This window comes from Melampsora larici-populina, assembly GCF_000204055.1.
Source record: "Melampsora larici-populina 98AG31 unplaced genomic scaffold MELLAscaffold_20, whole genome shotgun sequence".
Classification (NCBI taxonomy): Eukaryota; Fungi; Basidiomycota; class Pucciniomycetes; order Pucciniales; family Melampsoraceae; genus Melampsora; species Melampsora laricis-populina.
Window position 1 is genome coordinate 317,992 of NW_006768784.1, and position 24,789 is coordinate 342,780.

At 40.7% G+C, this 24,789-nt stretch overlaps 1 protein-coding gene across 1 annotated transcript; it reads left to right on the forward strand.

The window, feature by feature from the left end:
- Nucleotides 1-15,852: 15,852 nt before the first annotated feature.
- MELLADRAFT_87314 (uncharacterized protein) lies at nt 15,853-18,088 on the forward strand (the record flags this gene model as incomplete). The annotated part of the gene is made up of 11 exons (XM_007410343.1): nt 15,853-16,282; nt 16,361-16,683; nt 16,740-16,830; nt 16,905-16,910; nt 16,989-17,092; nt 17,166-17,312; nt 17,418-17,485; nt 17,551-17,566; nt 17,619-17,637; nt 17,719-17,827; nt 17,896-18,088. 11 exons carry the CDS (start codon nt 15,853-15,855, stop codon nt 18,086-18,088), a joined length of 1,506 nt encoding a protein of 501 aa, XP_007410405.1.
- Between the last annotated feature and the right edge of the window lie 6,701 nt (nt 18,089-24,789).

Consider the following 24,789-nt stretch of genomic DNA (forward strand, 5'->3'; position numbering starts at 1 on the left):
AGTCCGTGTAATAAGGGTTGGAATTGGTGTTTATTGGAGGAGAGACTTGCTGATTTGGGAATCCCAGTTGAATTCCGGCTTAATCGGGAAATTTGGTACCGCAACAGCCGCAAATGTTGCGGGTCCGGGAGCTGCTTCAGATGAAACGCTGCGGTACCAAAAAATATGGTTTCCTGGGGGGTCTGCTGCGTTACGGACCGGGGAGCAACAATAATCCGCATATATTGCTGCGCTGCTTGCTGTAGAATCCGCTGCGCAACGCCCCTCAACAGCAACGGGCAGCGTTGCTTACCCGGTGTTGTTGGCATTTTAAAATCAAGATGGGCTTCACTTCAAGGGTTAAGGTTATCTTTAAATGATAAAAGGGACATGTACCCCATCCTCAGGTGGATCCGGACTTGTATTATATTACATAATATGTTGGCTGATTTGGGAAATGCATGGAACAAAGAGGACGATAATGAGCTCTTGCCAGGACGTGGTGAAGCTGGCTGACTACGCGCAGGAGCTGCCCCAGATGTTGCACGCATGGAGCGAGGACGGGCAAAGCGTGAACTTGTTTGAGACCACGCAGTGTCATATAACTGGAGCAGTGGAGGACTGCCAATTGTGGGTTGACTGTCAATTGGGGCACTTCTTACTTTTCCTTGTTTTCATCTTTTTTTTTGCCACTTCATGGCATTCTATTTGTGACTTTTTGTTTTGATCGTTTTTGTTTTGTAATCTGTCAATTTGTCTTCTTGTTCTTGATCAATTCATCTTTGTGTATAAGTAGACATGTCCACGCTGCGTAATCCAGGTTATTTGCGTGCAATTTCACCTGGTTTTTATCCACATGAGTTGCCCACAAGCTAAGTGATTCCACAAGTGAGTGGATTCACTTGCCTCTGATAAGTTTGGACTTGAATTACAAGCTGCCGACAACACTTAGGAAACTTTGTAAGTGAATTACAAGTGGCGTGCTTTTCAAGACAACACTTGCAATTAAATACTAAGTTTGGACTATGCATGGAATTCAGCCACTTGGCGCGGGCATAGACTCGCGGTTGCAGAGACTGGATAAGTGTACGTGCATGGTTTGGAGACATAATGGCCCTAGGGCTATTTCATTGAGTGCATACCAATAACAAAACCAACACTAGAAAAGGTACTGATAGATATCAACTTGTACATTATCATAGGAGGTCAAGTCATTAGGAAAAGAGAAACCCTTTGAAATGGACAGAGGTCGATATGAGACAATCATACAATAACAGCAAAACACTTCGAATTTGAAATAGATCAAGTTTGGAAAATCTTTGGATAACAGCGAGAAAAACTTGGAACTAGAAAAAGAAAAGAGTTTGAAAAAGATTGAGATACAGATCGAGATCACAGAACGGTTTGAGATGAAATTGGGATAAGACAGAAGTCGCGGAATATACCTAACGTTTCAGAAGGCATGGTCAGAAGGTGACATATCTATCATTGCAGATTAGCTCAATGAAGACTTACCATGAATCTCTCAATCATCTGCTGGATACACCAAGCGTAGAAACGCCTCAAGTTCCTGAGGGGTTTTACCCTCCATGACCAACTTTTCACAAAAGGCCTTGCGGTCTTTGTGTGACTCTTGTGCCAATCTTCCTGTTTCAGCCTCACACTGGTCCTGACGCTCAAGGAAGTACCTTTCTTTGGCCCAACTGAGGTCTGATTGGCGAGCGTCATATTCAGCTTTGATGTGGTTTGTTTCAAGATGTTGGTGTAAGTCGTTTGCCTTGGTGATCATCATTACCTTTGCTTCGTTACCTTGTTGTATGACATTGGCCAGCGCGTGTTTGTGTTCCTTGACATGGACGAGAGAGGGATCAATCGAAGGCAGGGCGTCCAAACCACGACGGGATAGAGTAACTCGCGGGCCACTTCACTTGGTTGCTGCTTGACTGACCGGTTGGCTTGCAGTCGTATCCTCCTCTGCATCCGAGTCGTCCAGGGCGTGTCACAGCCAACAAAGATGCCTTGGATTGAAAAATCCGAGGTATCATCGGACTCAAATCCTTGGACAAGACCTGTCCAAGGGTTTCCATCTGATGATGCCTCGGATTGAAAAATCCGAGGCATCTATGTTGGCGGTGCGTTCTTCTGCGGTGAGAGCATCGGATTTGGATCGACGTTTACGTACTGCTTTGCGCGGAGGGATGACATATGATGCAAGTTTAGATGATGAAGAATGATTGTCCACTGGAGGAGCTAGTGCCAGAACACTCTTGCTGATGCTGGACTGTTCATCTCGGGAATTCACAGCGTCTTTGGAATTAAGCTTGGTAGCTGCGGCCGGAACTGGAGTGGATGATGGAGAGCAGACATTGTTGTCAAGAACCTCTTGATTGAGAGGTTCCAACTGAGAGTCAAAGAATTGATTATAGCTTTCAAGTTCCTCAACCTCGGTGCTTGAGTCACGGGAATTCTGCTTTGGATTGTTGGGTTTCCATTTGGATTGAAGATCTACAAATTAGCGACCCCAATGAGAGAATCGTCAGCCGAGGTGATCTTAAAAACTTAAAAAGATAGTCCGTGAGGCTTACCGGCGTCGTGGCCATCGGTTGTATCACTATGGCCATCTTCAGTAGGTTCCATTGGATCAACTGCATTGCCGTCATCATTAACACAGGGGCCAAAATAGATACTCACATACATGTGAGCGTTGTAGACTTTTTGGAATTCTCCAAAAAAGATTCATTTTCTTTCAGATTGATTCAATTCACAATCTTGTTTGTGTTCAGGTGATCATCCTGTGGTTCTCATATTTTACTTGACATTTATTGAGAATGCTCATTTCCATCTTGGATGAGCAATAACTGATTCCCGATGAGTACTCAGAATCAGCTCATGAGGCACTGAATACTCAGCAATTTGTTTAAAATGAAGATGAGCACATGAACTATACCTTCCTGAGGCTTCATTTTTCAGTGAAGAAGCCTGCCCAGGGGCGTCCCATTTGAGCTTCTCAGCAAATACTCAGTAGCATCCCCTGACTGGATCACTGATGGGCTGGACTTTTCTCAGACTTCCTTTCTAAGGAATGAAGCTGATAAAGCGTATCCCATCTGCTCATTGCTCAGCTAATCCTCAGTGATATCCCGGATAAGTTTTTCACACTGAGGGGCTGAGATTAACTGAGCAGCCCCTCAGCCAATACTCAGTTACATCCTTTGGATCCTTCTGATCCGGCCAGGAATGCCCCTGAGGACTAGCTGAGCAGGCCCTCATCCAATGAGCAGTGAAATCCTCCGGATCCTCCTGATCTCAGGGATGCCCCTGAGGAATAACTGAGCAGCCCCTCATCCAATGAGCAGTGAAATCCTCTGGATCCTCCTGATCTCAGGGATGCCCCTGAGGAATAACTGAGCAGCTCAGTTGAACGAGCAGACGGGCCTCAGGCTTCATTCCGGAGCCATCAAGCTTGAGGCAAGCTTGGCGCTCTGTGATCCATCTGGGGAATACTCAGTTCAGCTCAGCCCCTAAGCTATACATTGGTGGCATCCCTTGGAGCTTACTGAACCAGGGAATGCCGCTCAGGATCAGCTGAGCAGATAGATCAGCCCTTCCTCAGACTTCTTTGCTCAGGAATAAATGCTGAGGAAGGCTTAGTTTGTCTGCTCAGTTCCTGATGATCACGTAATCAGCTGACAAACAGAAAGAAAAGGGAAACAAATGGGAAACAAATGGGAAACAAATTGGAAACAAATGGGAAACAAATGGGAACAAAACAGGAAAATTTCAACGCTCACATAGTTGTGAGCATCAATTTTTGCCCCTGTGTAAGTTCGTCATCTTGAGGACCAAAGCTAATGTCGAGGATTCCGAAAGGCATGACATTGCCTTTGTCACAAAAAATTGCGTCCATCTGGTTGAACTACGGACACATCGATTCCAGAAGTTCTTCCATCGTTTGGATTCCATCTGCTACATTTTGAGCAGAAAGTCCGCTACCCGTCTTGAGACTGAACGACTTTGCCGCCTTATACTTGGCCTGATAGTGATTCAGACGCAAGTACAACACACGACCATTGAGGCACATCTTTGTTGTGTTGTGTTGCACATTGTAGTCGTTGTTGATCTCAATCGCAAGGGGATTTAAGAGTGACTTAGGGTTCATCGGCATTCCTGAAACACGTGTTTGACTACCACCACCAAAGAGGGCATTGCGGATATTTCGCTTGGAAATGTATGCCACAATCATTTGGTAATTGATGTATTCCAAAGACGGGCTGTCAGCGACGGATTTGCCTGCTGGAGGCAGCGAGGTGCTTCCAGCTCTTGCGTTAGCTGCCAGGCGCGAACGTTTCACCGCGGCTGCCAAAGGTTTGCAAGCCACCGGTTGGCCGGACACAATCAAGTCTGCTTCTATGTGAGCCCGTGTTCGGCGGGCCCTAGGAGCCTAAACAAAAAAACAACATGTGTATAATCAGCCATCAGAGCCAAACTAGCTATACACCCGCCGAGAAAGGTTCCTGACCTTGCCATTTGGCTGAGACTGCTGGGGCTTCATGGAGTTACACCCAAGCTTTCCCAAGTACTAGACAAGAACAAATATCGGACTATTGCACCGAAATCAAAGCTGTTGATCGATCAAGAATGAGACGCAGCAACCGATTTGGAACAAGAAAGCCAAAGCAAGGGAAACTGAGTTGTACAATTAGGGTAAGATCCGAAAAGGGTAATAACCGGAACAAAGCGGATATGGAAGAGATTGGAAGTTTTCCAAAAGGAACAGTCTGAAAAGGGTGATACGATTACTGTGATGATTGAAAAAGAAGCCAAGAAATCAGTGACCACGGTGATCAAAAGCGAGGATTGCAGACGGTCAACCCAGCTTAAGTATCAACTCCTGCACGAAAATTGATTGTCCGATAGGGCGTTCCTTGACAGACTGACCTGCTGATCAAGATATGATATGACGTCCTAATGAGCTTGATGATGGTCCTGTTATGCAGGTGACTCACAGTGAATCCAATCACCAAATTAATCTGTGATGCGATACGTGCGAGACCTGAAGCGAACCAAACGGATCCGTGATGTGATACGAGCGAGCCCTGCCTGAACCACTTTATTCAAAGTATATGCAGACGTGCGAGGTTGTCGACGTTACATTTGGAAGAGGATGACCAAGAGAACTACCACCGATTCGGATTGCGCCTTCTTCCCGTCCGAATATGAAGTCAGTCTCGGGTATACGACGGACTTGATGTGTGTCCGGACAAATCCTAGTTCAAAAGGTTTGTTAATGAAAGAGGAAATGTTTTTTTTCCCAAACAAAGCGGTTGCAATCCAGGAACGACAAAAAAAGACAGGAAAAAAAATCCCTTGTTTTCATTTTTTTTTCAAAAGATCAGGGACAAGACTTAAAAATTTTAAGCCAAAATTTCAGATTGCAAAACGCTGAACCACCTTTAAATAAAGGTGGTTCACTGACTTATAATTTTACTTAAAATTATAAGGTTCCGAACGAAATCTAAAATTTAAAAATAGGCTGTAAAAGGCCTTCTTGAACCGCCCTATTACAAAATCGTAACCCTAACCCCTCGAGTCTGGTAAATGTGACTTCACGATCATGATGTGTGATATTTGTACTTTCATGTCGACGATTTCTGGGCTTTTTACCTTTCTTCCTGTGACTTTCTTATCCTTTGGCTTTCTGCTTGTTTATTTAAAAAACGGTTTTGTCTACCATTCACCATCACACATTCATATATCATTGTCGTCACACATTGAGGACGATAGATCTTTCAGTTTAAGTCCTATTTTGTAAATCATACCCACCCACAAATTCCACCGTACCCACTAGCCTTGGAGTCACCTACACTGCCAGCATTAAAGAGGTTCCCAGATGGGAATATGGGTCCTAGTGATCAGATTCCCATTCTGCTACTGTTACACAGTTCCATGAATATTGCCTGAGTAGCCATTGTGATATATGTAGTCAATATTTTGAAATGTGTGTCTCAATCTGAACAAAGTTACAGCATGTATTACACATGATTTCCTTATCTAGATGAGCAGATAACTGAGCGGACCTGTATGTAGCTGATAGCTAAGGATTTACTCAGATGTTTGCACATATGTAGTGTATGCTTTATGGCTCAGATGTGCAGTGCGAGATGATTTGATGCTCCATTCTTCTCTCAATGATATTCCCAGCCTAGGTCATGTTCCGACCAGGGAACCTATTTAATGCTGGCAGTGCTAGCTTTTTGTCTTTTCATTGCGGTGGCGATGGTGAAAGTTCTATGTGTATTCTCAAAAACTTGAACAAAAACAAGACTCATTTGAGGAACAGATTCGAAGTCAATGTTGTGATAAATTATTGTGCGTTTCCGTGATGATTAAACTCAATAGAGCAAGTTAACAGATATTCAAAGTATCTTGATACATCCTTTTGAAGAAACAATCATTAGACATCATCATGAGAGCATGTAAACATTTACAAATAATTACGATATGTATAAATAAATGAAGTGAAGAAGACTAATCAACAAATTTGTTGAAATTATCAAATACTATAATGACCCAGAAGTAAAAAAAGTTTGAAGGTTTAGAGACATTATTACAGGACTTGTATTAGATAACAAACGTTTTCAATGACATGGTGAACCAAACCACCTAAGATCTTCCACATCAAAAACTCATTGAACGATTTTGTTTGAAGTTGATACGAAAAGAGAAAAGCGATGATAAAGAACATGAGGATGTAGAGATAAAAGCCTAAACTCGGTCTTGGTTCATTAAATTAGTTTCTCCTGAAGGGGCGCCACTCTCCATCGGTAGGACTTCCCCCGAACTGTACTTTTGTGTGGTCACCCTTTGGATCTTTCTTTGTGGATGTTTCATGAATCAATTTCTTACGTTGACTGCGAAATTCAAAGGTTCCGTTTGTGGTTTATTGGACATGAATTGTAAAGCGTTGCGAATCCCGTTGAGAAATGTATGAGAAAAGTTTTGGTTAGAGTGAGCTTTGGTGATTATCACCTTTGAATTGAAAACGACGTACGAGCTTGGTAAAGGTGGAACATCAGATTTCGCAGTAGGATATGTTGATGCAAACGTAACTAAAAAGAAATCAACATATCAGTGAAGAAGATCAAAAGCACAGATTGTTCTAGAGTGAAGTGAAATTTACCACAAAGCAACAAGATGAGGCACATCATACCCGTTTGTTTGAAGATACCAAAGGAAATCATGATGATCGATTCAAGGTTGTCTTGACAGGATGCGTACTTTGATTCGATCAAGAGACCTCGTTCTTGTCTTATTACTACTGTGAGTGAAGACTGGCGTAATCCTCCTCCCAAACACTGGGACTCAAGTTCACAGTGGAGCGAGTTTCATCGATCTGCTGTCATGAGTCACGACTCGGCTTTTTTGGTCTTTTGTTTGTTCTATGGAGGCAATTCAATGAGCCATGGCGTAGGATGAGAAGGGATACGAAGAAAGAAATGTGGGATTAATAGAGTGTATCAAATTGGTTTGCCTAAGTTCTAACGCCATCTTTAAGCCCCTCTGATATCTACATATCAAACATTGAACAAAAAGATTCCCTGCCGGCTTTAATGGAGAATGAAAGATTTGTGTGAAACTTTAAAAATGTATGAACAATCCTCTTTTCCTCTCGGGATAACAACTGAGAAATTAGAACGCGAGTAAGCTTTGAAAAACTCAAAACCAAGATTTAAAATGCTATGAGATGATATTTAAACAGATATAAATACCCAAAAGACAAGAAACTCATCTGCAAAAACAAGAAGTAACCATGAAACCCAAAAAATCAAGACAAAACCTTTTTTGAATTCTTTGTATTAAACACTCATCAAATATGAGCCATATTCGTTCAAGTTCCAATCATCAGTTCTTTCCTTCCATTTTCTCTATGATTTCCCCAACTTGACTAATTCCAAGCTCGTGCCGCAAAAGAGCAGAGTTGTGATTCCCATTCAACTCATTCTCTCATCGTGTTTTCTTGCTGCTGATCCATCAAGGCCCAGGCAAAGTACCGATCTCCTTCCATTCTTTGAACATTTCTTTTGCCGCTTCCAATCTTTCTTAATTTTCCAAAATCCATTGTTGTACAGATCATTGATTGATCCTACATCAATTGCGGATTGAATTGGCTCTCATCCATATCTTGCTTGATCCAAAAATCAGGTTAAAGAAGTTTACACTGGTAGATTTTCAAAGTCATGTACAGTCAATAGCGAGATTCAAGTAAGAAAAATGTCTGAGATACCACTGTCCCTGCAGCAAAATGCTACTTATAAGTTGTGAATTATGAACACACTGTCAAATAGCTAGGAAGCATATTTCTAGCAATTTATTTTTTTGCAAAAAAAATCTTTTGAAGGGTTGGGAGGCCAAAGTGCATAAAACCTTTGGCACTTTTTGGCCGACCTGAACCCAGCTAATTCAGAAAAGCTTGCAATAAATTCCCCGCCAATTTTCTGAAGTTTTGCGGGCAACTTGGGTGAAGCTGTTGTAAATTGACTGTAAACTCGTTATCACTAAAAAACCAGAAACTTCTGATTTTACTTACTCTCCATCTACCGACTCCTTCATCACTTCAGGGCAAGAACAATCCAGCCAAAAAGCATAGCTACTCAAATATATCTCCATGAATACCTCGAAGTACAGATCCTTATCAAACTTCAGATTCGTTTCCGAAAGGAAAAACAAAAGAAGGATGACTAAACAGTTGTATAAAATTCCTTTTGAGCGCGGTGATGACGGTGGAATAAGAAGACCGATCAATGACTTCAATGTATTTTCAAAGCTACGATCAAGAGCAAGACACATTCAAAGTTGATACTGTGATGTACATAAATTATTGCGCAATTCTATGAGGATTAAAACTCAATAGAAAAAAAGTTAATGAAGAAGGCCAAATCAAAGTATCTTGTTTTTTGTAAAGAACTAAACATTAGAAAATCATCAGGATATCATAAAAGAGTATTAACAATATAATCATGATTTATGTATAAATAAATGAAATGAAAAAGACTTGATTAACCAATTAATTGATTGACATTATCGAATGAAAAGTCAAAAAGTAAGAAAAGTTCAAAGGGTTTTGAGAAAGATCAGATGAATTGTGTATAAGATAAAAAGTAAATAAAATCATTGAACAAGATTTCGTAATTAAACTGATTTGAATCTTCCATCCAAAAAAGTCATTGAACGGCTTGGTTCAAAGAAGAAAACCGATGATGATGATGAAAAATGTATAAGATGTTGTAAAGCTTAAACCGTAAAACTTGATCATGATTCATTTTAATTTCTCCTAAAGTTATCCCAATCTCCATCGGTACGATCTCCCCCAAACTGTACGCTAACTTCGTGATTTTTACCGTGGAACTTTTTTACTCCTCGGTATTTTTCTGCCTTTTGAGAATATTTCTCAATTCGACTACGAGGTTTTGAAAGGTTTGGTTTTTGTAGATCAATGAAGAGTAACGATTTGTAGAATGATTTATAAACCGTTTAGTAATTTCGTTGAGAGATGTAGGAGAGAAGATTTTGGGTTAGGGATTGATGATGATGGGATTTGATTTGAAAAGACACCTACGCCTTGTCAAATGATGGCTCTGGATCGTTCTTAGCAGGAATCGGATATGTTGATGCAATTGTGACTACAAAAAGAAATCAACCTATCAGTGAAGAAGATTAAAATAAAAAAGTGATCTAGAGTGAATTGAAACTTACCACAAAGCAATAAGACGAGACACATCATAGCCGTTCGTTTGAAGATGCCAAAGGAAATCATGATGATCGATTCAAGTTTGTCTTAACAGGTTGTGTTGTACTTTGATTTGATCAAGAGACTTTATTCTGGTCCGATCACTATTCTCAGTAAAGACGATGATAGGCTTGATTCTCGTCTCAAACACTCAAGTAAAACTTCGAAGTAGAGGTGGGTGGGGCTCTTTTACACTCAAGTTCAAAGTGGAGGTGGGCTCTTTTTACACCTAATTTGATGTGATGACTCATCCTTTTTGGTCGATTGTTTGTTCTACATACGATAGGGAATTCAATGAGCCATGGCAAATAATGAGAACTCATCAGAAGAAAGAAATGTGGATCCAATAGAATTTGAATCACATCGTATATCAAACTTGTTTGTCCAACGCCATCTTTGAGCCCTTTGTACTCTGTTACAAATCAATCAGTCCACCAAAAATCGTACAAATTGCCATTGCCTTCAATACACCACGAACCCAACAAAAGTTGACACCGCGGGAATCAACTCGTTTGAAGCCCGATTGAGTGAAATTTCGGTGTCCGGGTTCGAAATTTCCTCGAATCAAGAAACTCGTTCACAACTCGTTAGCATTAGGTTTGCCAATTTCCCTCGGGCTGTACTGTGTACTCTGCTGGCCCCGTGTATGTACAGTCACATGATAAAATAACAACCCCTTTCACCATTACTCGCCTTCACCTTCCTTTGTCAAGCCTTGATCAACCAGATACACAAGAAAGGAGTTCAGTGGGGAAGTGAGACAGCCAAACCATTGGAATCAAAGGTTTTGAGAGTGCTGTGTATGTATATGTATTGTAGCGTACTCGAGGGAAATCGGCGAACATAATGCTAACGAGTTGTGAACGAGTTTCACGATTCGAGGAAATTTCGAACCCGGACACCGAAATTTCGCTCAATCGGGTTTTGAACGAGTTGATTCCTGCGGTGTGAGGAACGGGTCTTGAGAGGTTTCAAAGAACCCCGGCTGTAGCCTGATCAATACCCGGCCAAGACTGCGACAGGACCCGGGGCTCAAGCGGTTTTCAGAGCACAGGTGATCAACCACTGCAAAAGCAGTTGATCACCTGTGCTTTATCATACTTCGAAATTACGTTGTGATTGAACCTCGTTCCCCCCTGGTTTAATGATCAGCAGGTGCAAAGCAGGTATTGATCAGCGTAAACACGGGGAGGCATTGTTTTACCCTCAAAGACCAGAGGAAGAAGATGCATCATTTTCCCTTTTCAAAGGACGATATCTTTTCAGTCATTTTGTTTTTATCTTTCCTTCATTTTACCTCCGCTTTCACATCTTTCAAACCGAGCCGCCTTCGAACAGATGCCTGAACCTGAACGTCAATTGATTTCAGAATGTAAATTTCATCAATCGATAACCGGGCCGCTGCTGAATCTGACACAGCTTGATTGTCCCAGGTTTCACAGAGACTGTTCGTGGGCCAGGAGACATTGTCTTCACTTGTTTGGCGTGTCCTGGAGGCCGAACTCTGCAAGAGGAATCAATTCCCCGGCATTCTAAAACTGAAAAACACATCAAGCTTCTCGCAAGGTGGAAGGCTGAGCGTATGAATGCCACAACAATTGTGAGCTTCATTGAAGATGATATGAACGCTTCACAACCAGCAAGTGAGACGGATCGACCTTTTGATGACGACATCAACATGGATGCTGTTTCACCGGATCCCGATGTGGTCGAGTTTGATGATCAAGAACGTGAACAGCGGCGTTGGGCTGTCATTGATCTTTGGGCGCGCGATTATTCCAATCTTTTCGCATCTCCATCTCCTGCTTCTGCTCACAGTGCAGACAGCAGCGAAAACTCAAATCGACCAGATGATTTGACAGATGACGGCTGGGAGGATGAACACACAAACTCAGATCAATCTGAGGAAGGAGAAAAGTATGCAAATACTCAGAATGCAAAGTCTTCATCCTGGGCACCTTTCTCGAGCTTGGAGGTTGGGAGCTTCCAAATTATTTCAAAAATCTTTCCAATTCCATCATCTGATTTGATCACTTCAACAGCAAATTGTTGCTCTTCTGATCCTAGGTTCATCGAGAACTATCATGTCGCTGCTTCAGTATGAACGAGTCCGTTCCTTTGTTAGTCTCCTGAAAGTAAAACTTCCAGCATACAAAAGTCTTCAGCGTGTGCGCCGAAAGCTGAAGAAAAGATTTGACTTTGATGTCTCTGAGACTCTCAGTGCTTCGGGGAAGCCATGCTTTGGACTCAAGATCAAGCAGATATTAAGTCAAGTAAATTATCTTTCATATTTTTGATTTCAAGCTTTGATTCGCATTGTTCATCATGGCTACTCTTGTGGATCACAGGAGCTAGCAAATCCTTATGTTATGGAACATCTTCAATTCATACCTGAATTACCAACGTTAACATCCAAAATAAATCGCTTTACACAGTCCAAAAAATGGCGTGAGGAGCTGGATAAGGACTTGCGAGTGCAGATGATCGACTCACCAAAGGGACATTACTTCTTATACGAGCCGGTTCAACTGGAATCAAAAAGAATTGTTATTCCCATCTTTTTCTATCAAATTGATACTCAGGTCTTTGCAAAATGTGTCTTTGCACATCAAACTTCTCATCTCGATTCCGAAGGGTGTCAGCGCATTTGTGTAGAATTTCCGTTGGCTACCTCCTTCGATTCGTCACATCTATCTTCAATAAATGTGAAACATTTTGCAAGAGGATTGGATAAAATCGAAATCCGTAGTGGCAGATTGATGAAAGACCTCTGCGGAGATGTGATGTATGGTGAGTCTTGCGCATCTGTTTTGATAGTGACTGAGACTGAACCAAACATCATAGAAAAAGATGACCATGGGACATTTCACGAAGTTCCAATACAAAATGAATGGCGGAAAAAGGCGGACGGCAGGGTAATTCGACACGTACCCTGGGTGTTATATTGCAATGATTTATCTGGAAATATCTCCAAGCGGTGGAACAAACACCTGGCATTTTATTTAACTCTGGCTGGACTACCGTCAAAATTCGCCAATCAGGAATATAATTGTCATTTCCTGACGACGTCAAATACAGCAGGCGCGTTGGAGCTTGCTGATCCAATTATTGACTCACTGAAGTAATTATCTCGATTTATTGTCCTTTATTTGATCAATATAATGAGACTATGCTTTGTTTGTTTCTTTTCCAGTGAACTTACCACAAATGGATTTTTGGCATATGACGATCAGTTCAAAGGCGAAGTTCTGGTCGTACCTTTTGTTCTCTGTCATTTGGGAGATTCTCCTATGCACGCCGAGGTAACTAACACGATGAATCCGACGGTTTCCCTCACACCATGCCGAGTTTGTGACTTGAGGGTTGGTTCTTTGGCAGAAAAAAAATCGGTTAAGTACGTCAGCAACTTTGTTGGAGTTGACGAAAACGGAAATAAGGTGAGCTTGAATATATTGAGAGCTTCAGTCAGTCAATGTGTTTTTCAAGATATATGTCTTGTTTCTCTGTTTCCACTTCCAGCTTGATTTACCCAAGAGAAGCTGGTCTCAAACAAGGCAGCGCACAAAAGACCTTTGGGAGTTGGCACAAAAGCCCGGCACCATCGGGACTTTTGAAAGTGAGTCAGGAAAAGCTGGTGTTCGGGACCAGCACATTCTTCCCTTTATTAAAAAGGTTCAAGAGATGCGTATGCATCGAGGAGACCAACGCTTTTCAAACGAAGAAGTGACACAGTTCTGCCACAAACTTAATACCGAATTTGGAGAGCATCTATTTAATCCCTTTCTCAGGTTGAAAGGTAAATGAATTCAAGATTCTTTCAGTCTTTACTTGAGAATTAATGTTAAAACTAATATTTTGGTCTGATATTTTGGTGATTCCGCACAGGATTTGATGGTCATGCAGATACACCCATCGAAATCCTGCATGTGGTGCTATTAGGTGTGGCAAAGTACCTTCTTCGCAACCGAATGAAGCTTTGTTCAGTGAAAGAGAAGGAAGGTATATGGGGAAGGTACAGATCATTTAGTACCTCCGGCCTCAACATTCCTCCCATCCAGCCAAAAAGCATGATAACTCATTTCCAAAGCCTCACGGGTAAAGAATTTCGTACAGTTTTGCAATCAGCACCATTCATATTTTTTGAATGTGATTTATCAACGGACGAAAGGCAAGCGTGGACAGCACTATCTCATCTTGCCCCATTCATATTCCAGACGGAAATTTTGGACATGGACTCATACCTCGAGCAACTTGGACAGCAAATCAAAATTTTTCTTCTGTCAATTGTCAAGCTTTCGGCTCAATGGTGCAACAAGCCTAAATTTCATATGATGGTTCACCTCTCTCAATCAATCCTTCGATTTGGCCCAGCCTGCCTCTTCGCAACGGAGAATTTCGAATCTTATAATGGAAATACAAGAAATTCGTCTATACACTCCAATCATTTGAGTCCAGGCCGGGATATAGCCAACTCTTTCAACAACCACAGGCTTATCCGAGCGCTCACCTCTGGATCCCTTCTGTATGATAAATTACTGAAATCATATATTGCAGCAAGTCCAAAAGTCTGCGATATATTCAAAGAGAATGTGTTATTTCAAAAGACGTTAGGCTACAATCATTCTTGGAATCAAGAAAACTATTTCAAAATTGGAAGTAAGTATGGATTGTTTTCTTATTGGTGAAACATTCAGTCTTTAACATTCATATTCAGGACTTCATAAAAAGCAACCCGAAAACCCTGAAGAATGTATCCCTGAGGCAATCTATGGCTCTTACCGAGCAAAGAATTGGAAGGTGCTAGAGTCTTTTTCTTTGAAAAATAACCAACAATTTAAAGACAATAGCTTTCTATCGGTGTGTAACATTTAATTTTTTGTATCTTTACATTTCGATTATTGACCACATTGTGTGTTCATCCCAAAGGTCAATATACAATCCTCGAACGTTCAATTCATAGGGAAGGTAGAAGGCATCTGGGCAGTAGGCGCCCAGAATCCCCAACAAAGCAAGATTGAGGTTTTCAAATGCCGAGTTGGGGACGTCAGTGATTTTTATCACATGCGGGAGATTGAAGTGACTCGACAGCGTTGTTGGATCAATCCGAGAGTAAGCATAAATGTACTTGTTCCGGTGTATTCGTAATCATCTGACTGACACAATTTTTTAGGACATCAAAGGTGTGCTTAATGTGCAACACAACTGCTATAAAAACAAATGTACAGTGAAAAAAGAGCGACCTATCATGATTGAGAGGCGTGTGTCAAAGAATTGTGATCACCTAGTGGTGCATAACAAATCAGATTCATTTATCCTTAATTCTGGTTCGTTTTATTCAGCAGAACTCCATCGAAAGTGGGCTTGCATTTCGTTTCGAAAAGTACTCCCTGAAGACTGGCGCTCTGGGATTAAGAAAGGAATGTCAAACTGGGAAACAACCATGAAAGACAAGCGAGATAAACAAGAAAAACAACAGAAAAAGGCAAATGAGACCAAGCCTAAAGTCAAAAAGAGAAAAGTAAAAGGCAAAGAGAGAGCAACCAACACGGAAATGATCTCTGAGCCGGTGGCTGGCCCATCAACTGGCCTTTTTTCTTCTGAATTGTAATTATTTGTACTTTTTCTTCTTTTTGTTTTCCTTCTTTCTTTCATTTCATTTGTTAATAATTTCTTCATCTTACCTTTTCAAATCAAGTTTGTTCTCTTCTTTGTACTTTTGTTGTTATTCTTTTGCTTCGAATCTTTCTTTTATTTTTTTTGTTACAACATATTTTTGAAAGACTCCAAAACTTTTACGGGATCTGAAAGAAAGAAACTCCCAAGACATCTCTTAAACAAAGACCCCACTGGTGAATGACCCATCCACCAAGTTGTGTTTGAAGAGCTTCATCAGAGCAAGAAATTTCGAACTTGTCTTTTTTTGCATCTTGGATATCAGGTTTCACAGATTGAATCTGTCACAGTGATTGAAAGGTGTCAATTAACACCTTTTTGATGTTTCGATCAAAATGACCTCATCCCCTTTTCAATCTCAACTCATCTCGACTCAATCTTCTTCACATTCACACAACACAACACAACACAACATGCCTCCAAAAACACAAACGAATCCTTATGCCCTTCCACGACGCACAAGTCCACAACGTCCCAGTCCAACTCAAAAACAAGCAACTCCAGGTTCCTCCCGACGTTCTTCAAATGCTGGTCTACGAAGCTCACGCGGTCGCACAACCCCCCGAGTCACTGGCAAACCGGCTCCAGTTGGGCGACAGACCAAACATGGACCTTCAGCTGTTCAAGATCACAACGTCGCAGGCAAAGGTAAGGGAGCAAAGGGCTCCAACAACCGTTTGAATTCCTCAAATTCAAAGGAGGGTTCCAACACCCGTTTGAATGCCTCGAACGCCGTGTCGCCTCCAGCTACCCATTCACCAGAATCAAATCGAGCTGGTCCTTTGTTCATGGAAGAAGATCTTGATGATCTCAACGGAGGAGATCAAGGTAATGGAGGTAATGGTAAGTTATTATCAATTCTGCTTTTCTGTTTCTGTCTGTGATTCCACCTGTTATTGATCAATTTGGAATGAAATGTAGATGATGATGATGATGACGAAGACTATAATGCCAACTTCCATGAGAATGATGATCCTGACAATGACGAAAACAAAGAAAACGAAGAATCTGAAGATAACAACGATGAAGAGTCCAACAACAACCGCTCTGCGACTGAAAGTGAACTCGGTCTCCCTCCTAAACCACTCATCAACCACACTTCCGCTGCTGCTGCTGCTGCTGCCGGATCAGTATCAGCTTTGACTGCCCATCTCAGTGGTGAACGCCTACGATTTTTCAACGAACTAGCAGCTACAGCTGGACTGAATGAAGAGTATAAGGTCATGGGACGTGTCCTCTGCAATGTAAGTAACCACAACAATCAATATGGCTCATGACTAAACTTTTTGTTTTGCTTCAGGTGGATGGAAGAGCAGATCATTTTGTATCGATGACTGTTGCCCTGCTCTCGACACGACAAGAAATCAGTGATTATCATCAAGAGACAAACGGTAAGATCACCCAGTTGTTGGAGAGTTTATCATGTTTAACAACCCCGAGTCCAGGATGGACCGCGTCCCACGAGCTGAGGGTAAGTTATATAACTTATCATTCAATCCAAGCCAAAGCTGATGTTTTGATGAGTCTAAGCAAACCGCACGTATGATAGCCACTCAGTGCATAATCATGGGTGATGTGCAAGCGTACACAGCAACCGCGGACAAGGAAGGTAATCAAGAGCATCTTCCTCGCTCTTTAGCTGCAAAATTATTGGTACGCCCTTATTATTGAATCACTCTTCTCCTTCCCTCATGTTGTCGTACTACTGATCTTATGTGGTTTGCAGGACAAAATCCTCGACAATCCATCTGAATGGAGAAAGCGATTGCTTCCAGCACGATATGGAAGAAATCCAGATCCCGTGGAATCAAGAGACTTTCAAAAGTGGCTCAACATCATCTTGAAAGAGATCAGAAAGGACTTGAATAAGATTGTAAGTGATATTAATTGTCAATTCAATATCATTGAATTGACCTTAGGTTCCATTATCTCACATTTCCAGCTCCTCACTAATATTCACCTCCCGATTTGAGTTAAGAAGACACCATCCAAGTTGAACGTGCCAACCATTGAGACATTGATTGTCAAGGCACGTGTTCTATTTTGGTTTGTCGCTTATTTATTTAAACTCACAAGATTGATTTTGAATATCTTAGATTTACGAAAGAGAGCATGATTTCATTGGAGGTAAGGTGCGCGTCCGTGAAGAAATTCTGGAAGGGGTAAATCATCTTCAAAGATCTCGATTTGCATGGCTTGTAAGTTTTCTCAAACCTCACTTCGAATGAAACAAAATGAGCACTAATTTATCAAATCATAATTCCAACAGCGAATGCAAGCTATACACTGGGGATGGAACACGCAAAGCTATAGCAACAGATCCTTCTGGGGGGTTGTGGACGAAAAATTGGAAGAATTGCGTAGCAAGTCTGTCCGGTATCGTTATGCGTAAGTTTTGATGTTTGTGAATGGCTCAAGCATCTATCTTACTCATTTTGATTGTGATTCTTCAACAGCTTCTTTCTTGAAGTTTTACGCCAAGACTTTGACCGATTTGATGGCGAAGTAACTTTTGCTGAAATCCAGAAAACCACCAAATTTGAGTTGCCCACCGAAAATGAGGTTGAGGCCCAAATCAAGCACCTGGAAGAGACTCATGGGGCCAGAGTGGTGCCAGCAGAGCTCGCCCATAACGAACCTGCGGGATAGCATTATCTACTAAGTGTGACATCCTTGAAGTGAAGTATGAGGATGTATAAGATAGAATTTTTAGTACTTTGCAAGTGTATTTTGTACTCTTTTGTATTATCTCTCCTGTAGCATTTTCCTCCAGTCTCTCCTCACTTTAATTTTATCTATGTTTTGCCAATCAATTTTCTATTGTATATTTTTTGTTATTATTTAAATTTTTGGTCAATCAAACAAGCATTAGTTCAGCATCAGCATTGCACTGTGGGTTCGCAAGCAAAATTGTGGGAGAGAAAGAACCAGCGAGCCTGCAATGCGGGAAACAAATTGGGACCACCCCTGATGTCATACCGCCCTGGAACCAGTGAAGAACTGAGCCTGAGAGATCAGTTTGACCTAGGTTCAGCAGGGCGCGTTCTGTATACGTTTTTGCACAAGCAGGCGAGATCGGTTCTTGACCGGGGCTCACTCCTGGTTCAGGACCCGGGTCGGTGGGTTCGTGGTGTAGGTGCTTTCAAACTAGGAAAAAGTCGAAATGTTCACGAGAAAAATCGTCAACTGTGTAATTACAATACATCTGATACAAGACTGTAGTGCAATCATAGTTTTTCATTACATGCTTTTTTGCTCCTTCAAAATTGTGAAGCCCTACACCAGGGGGTAATGGTCCTCGGCCTTGGCCGGTTCCTCTGACGATTTCAAAGGTTTCGTCACCTGAACCGCCCAGGAAGGTGTGGAACCGGTTTCGCCGAAACCAATTCGGACACCGTTCCACCACCGCTTCTGGAACGAGCTGCATGTCAGCAACCGTTTGAGAACGGCTCCTGAGGCGGTGGTGAAGCAGTTTTTTTGATACCGATTGCAATCGGTGTCGAACTACCTTCAGCAACGACGACTTAACTTGCAATTTGTTTTTGTGAGTTACCATGCGAGCAATCGATCATCACTGATGGTCGTAGGCCAGCTTTTGAAAGTTGTGCGCTACATGACTCTACATGCTGAGCCAAATACACGTGTCCATCGGTTGAGCCTCGGAGAATCACATGGCAAGCATCGTTACCGGTTGTGCCAACGATAGCTGATAAGCCTTGTTATTGAGGAATGACTCGATTGATGATTCGAAAGCATACTGATATGACACAAGGTGGACTCACAATGTGGTCTGTATGGTGTAGCGGTGAAATGCTCTGTGGCCAAGACCAAGCCTCTTCTCGTTTTTGAGCCTGTGTTCAAGTCCCACTGCCTGATTTTCTTTTGGCAAATCTACGACGTACCCTCGGAACGTTCCAGGGACCGTGTTTAGGGGTCACCGAGGTGGTTTGCTCGCACCGCCAAAAACGGTGATGGGAACCGCGTTCGTACGGTCCCATCTGAAATCGTCTCAGAAACGACACGAATAGTTCAAATCCGTGACGGCAGGAAAACGGCTTCGAAAACCGTTTTCTTGCCGTAAGTTTACCCCCTGGTGTACGAGGAAGGAGGAGGGAGGCCCCCTCCAAATACAAAGTTGAACTTTGTGATTGCACTACAGCGCTATATCAGATGTATTGTAATTACACAGTTGAAAAATAATTACACAGTTCACATTTTTTCTTGTGAACATTTCGACTTTTTCCTAGTTTGAAAGCACCTAATGGAGATTCGAAAATTCAAAACGGAAATGAAAAACAAGCTTTGGAGTTTCTTTACAAAAATTCTACCATGGCTTCATAAATCTTCAAGCACCCAGTTAACCGGCCGAAAAACTATCCCTTTGAGTGAGATCACAATGTCCGGGAGGCGCCGGTGGCGAAAGGGTTTGATGGAATACAAGATACGGAAAGATGTGTAAGTAAAAGCTACTAGCACATCAGCGGCAGGCGCCGCTTCCAAAATCTCAAACTATGTGGATGGCATCAATTCCTTCTATGTGGTGCAAGACCCATTTGATCTTATAATATCTCTTCAAAAGGTTGCTTTAACTCAATTTAAATGAATCAGCAAAGATTTGGTTCAATTTTTGAGTTCATTTAGCTGCTGGAATGTCTAGCTTGATAGATGTCAGTATCAATAAGTGACTATGGAAGCCACAAAACCTTACTGACCAATATGTACCACCACACCTATCAACAATTGTGGAGTATGGATAGATATACACACCCAACACAACTTTCAACAGAATACCAAGAATGACATACATATGACCCATGTGAGAGACATTCCTGGCTGAGATTATGTACCCTGGTATGACTTACAGTACTAAGCTACATGCATTTTATCAATGATTCAGGACTTATGTCCTACAATGAATAAGGCTTCAATATGAAGCTTTATATTTTCTCTCAGAAATAGAAGAAGAAGTTACACAAGAAGAAAGTGAATCTACTTTTGTTGTGATCAACTTTGGATAGATACAGTAGAATTGAAAGGCCTTGCAGCATCCTCATAAGTGTTGGGTACCAAGGAACTCAAACATCATATGTTGGTGATCCAACCCCTAAACCTGTTTCCCTGATATGGTCTACTGTTACATCATCTCTGCTTTAGGTTTCAGTCAAGCCTTCTGAGAATCCCCATTATCAAATCCTTTCCTTTTTGTCTTCTTGATATACTCATGAAGGCAAAGCTGAATAATACACAGCTTCAATTTCTGATTACTCACTTTGAATTACAGGATGTGCTCTGGAACTTGAATGGGTTTGCATGCTGTGAGTCAGCTCAAAGTTCAATGGACACCTCATCTACATTCACTTCTCATTTATATGAATGGTGTTGGCTTGCTATGCTTGGATTTGTAGTTTCAGAATGAAAAATATACCTGTGATTGAGAAATATGTAATGTGAAGCCATTTCAGTGTTTGCTTCCATGCTCAGATATCCTGATCTAATCCAATGAGAGGTGATAGATGACAGTCCAACTGCATTGCTCCCAGAAAGTTAATTGAGTAACAGTGACCTGCAGATCAAATTGAAGCTTTGATTGTGATCAGTAGCTTCAGCTCAAGTCTTGAGATCAATCTTTAATGATTCTCTGTAAACTTGATTGAATTTTTGTACAATTCTTTGTGAACTCAATCAAATACTTGTGAACTTGCTATTGCTAATCTTTCATCATATGATGATAAGTCAAATACTTTAAATTCATCATGGCTTTTGGCTTTGATCTTGACAATTTGACCAAATTACTTTGGTCAGCCAAGTAAACATCCTTCTTAATCGGTGTAGTGAAATAGCTTGAGTAACTTCTTTGATCAAACAGTGGAGGTCACATTAGTACTGAATTCCTTTTTTGATTGAAGATGGCCGACACGCCAAGTCCTCTATCCCCTGCATTAGACCACTCTCTGATGAGCGCAACTGCCGCAGATCAACCCTGCTGTCACCCTTACGTTGGTGCTACTCAGAGGATTGTGAGTAATGTTTATCCATAGTGATAAATGCTGTTATCACTGACATATGCATCATTTTGTGATAAAGCTCTTGGAAAAAAGTGTAAGATGATTTTCAATGATGTCACCTGGAATTCTCAAAAGCGTCCTGCAGTACCTCACCAATCCATATTTTGTGAAGACCTCTTCACTGGCTGACCCAATTTACTGGCGCGTTCTTCAGAGCAGGGTAATCAAGTGCATCACAACCATCTTTTTCAAAGTCGTCAATCACTACAAAATCTGCAAAGGATGGTCAAATATCTTCAGTTTGTAACAAATTGGTTAATCATAAGAAATCCATATGTGGCTGTTTACATATCTTGTTTATAATGTACTACATATTTTGCAATCTTTAACCAAAGTCTCTGTCTTGATAAGTGACCAGCATGAGCATCATATATTTTGTGGGATGACCAAGAAGAAAGATATTACTACTGATAGTGATATGAACTTTTCCGGACTGGAGGACCAATTTAGGTGAGCTTGAGATCAAATAAAACCAATGATGTAGCATCCACAAACAATCCGATCAAATGGAATCCTCCATCCTTCTAACGCTCTGAAATTTTCTGACCCCGATTCTGACTCTAACGGACCATTCTCACCATCATCATACATCCTCCTAGTCGAAGACCAAGCCGAGCTACTGTATTCAAGTAATGTTCTTCTTTTGTACCCAATTCACACATTTCCTCTCGAGCACGTTTGGTATCTGAAATAATATAGGAGCTGATTGAAGTGTAGTTTAAGCCAATCGAGATCAAAATAAAAACCCTTTAAATCAATATGTTTGCTTGATTCCAGAACCCAAACCGCAGTTGAACTGAAACATTGATTACCTGATACTATATTCCAGCTTTCACTGTGATGTGCTTGATATTCCACAGCCGCTCCTTTCCCCTGTGCTTCAAGGAGATGTGGTTGACTGAAATATATCTACAAAAGTCATATAGAGGAAACAACTGAAGCTTATCATATCAAGGCTTCTTATAAATTTCCCGTTTCATCTTGTTTCAGGTGGAATGATAATAGCTACCTATCAAAGGACCCCCAAAAAACCATCAATCATTAGTTAAAGTTGAAGTTGGAAGAAGTCAAATTGAATTGTAATGTTGAATTTTTTCATACCTTCCAGTCTGACAAACCACATGAACATCACCCAATTTACCAAAACTTAAACCTTTAGATTCATGACCTTTAACAATTGAATGTGTCATCACTTGTGGCCATCAATCAATTTCTTCATATTTCGATGCGATCAGATTAGTTGAGTTGAATGATAAGTTATTTAATCCGGATCCATAAACTATTCCAATCTTAGGTAATGATCGAGAGTTGATTTTTGATTTGATTGATTGGTATGATTTGATTAAACGTGGATCTGTTGCTTTATAGGCATTTAGTGATTGACTTTCTTTCGATCTTCAAGTCTTTAACCCAATCTTAGTCAAGGCCCTTTCGCCCTGGTCAGGTGGTGTTGATTATGAAATCCCAAGAACAATAGGTGATGGATGGGATTAAAATCTATGTAATGTCCTACATGAAAAAAACATGAAAAAAATGTCAATTATGATGATCAAATGATATTAATGGTTTGATCAAGGTCTAGTAAAAAGATACGACTCAACTTGAATTCACGCCCCAAAGATTTAACACCGAGTTGTATTTGAAGATTTATCACAATGAACTAATTTAATCGCTAAGGTTCTTTTTAATCTTGTTTGATTTGTGTCATTTAGAGAAGGATTAGTTGAAATACGCCAAATCGAACTGCAATTCCGATAGCTGATTCCAGCTTCAAACTGGGAATCAAAAAGAAGTTAGATGATTATTTCCAAACACAGAGAGATAGATTGAAGACTGACAGTATATTGCAGCGGGCTCTTCATCAGTGATATTGAGGATATCATGTGTAAAGGAAGAAGATGAGCTGGAATTGGTAGTTGTAAGTGAATTTTGAGAATGAAAGTGGGATTAATTGAGATGATGACATTGATGTTGATTTGTAGATGAAGATGATGATGAAGTTGAAGAAGAAGAAGTAGTTTAATAGGTGTGTTATGATGATTGTTGGTGTTGTTGTTGGTTTAGTTGGATTAGTTTCAATTATTTTAACTGATTGATCGAATGCAATATTGATGGATGCTGGATGATGAGAAGAAGATTGTATGGATTAATAAAATGAAACAATTACTGATAAGTTGAAATTGATGATTTGTTTGATTACCTGATATTGAAGAACAGTCCATGTTTCTTTGATGTTTTTCTCTTGATGACCGATCTGAGTTATACAATCATGGGAATGATTGATCATTTGAAGATACAATGTTGAGGTCAGATTGTTTATAGTCTTTGATTGGTTGAGATGAGGAACTGATTGATAATTGATAAAGAAGGTAAAGTGTCAAGATTGAAGTGAGTTCCTGATCATAGGCAATGGTTGAAGTTGAAGTGGATGTCAGGATTAGATTGAATGGAGAGATGATGAGGTGAACGTGTGGCCAGGGATTTTACTCAAAAGACGTGTAAACCTCCAACTTGAAAGTACTGATTGGGAGTTTTGTCCAGTTTTGCCGCCGAACACGGTTTTCCTTTAACTTATATGATTGATCCAAGAAAAGACAAAAAATCATTTCAATATTTTCGTCTTTGTTTAAACATTGCCAAACTGCACAATATATATTGGTGGAGCTTTTTATCCTTCATGAATTTATCACCCAGAATCGGTCATCTTTCACCATTAATTTATTTACTCTAATGATCGGTCTTAAGACCACTCATCAAGACATGCAAACATATGATTTTCAATTCATTAAAATACAATCAAATAAATAACATATCTATGTATTTATGAATAAAAACAAACTGATAAGATGGAATCTCACAGCTTCATAGAAATGTTAGAATATAATAGAAAGGTGAAGAAGACCAATCTTACTAACAAATCTGGATACAATATATAAATTAACTTATGCTAATAGGTTATAGAGATACAGCTGTTTCAAGGAAGGTTGACTCCACTTTTTCACTAGGTAATTCCTATAGTGTGTACACGTTTGATAAAGAATTAGATAATTTACCTTTTTATTATCTAATTTTTATCTAGATAGCCCCGGCTATTACGCCCCGGGCTATCAGTGTTTGGGTTTTGCTTAGAAAAACCCCTTTTATTCTTCGAAACCTTTTATGGAAAAGTTTCAAAGAATTACTGAAAGAGTATAATCGATACAAGTCTACCAAGTTATCGAAGACATTTCCGATAACTTGAAGATCGTTAAGACTAATGGATAGCATAATAGATTCTTTCCAGCA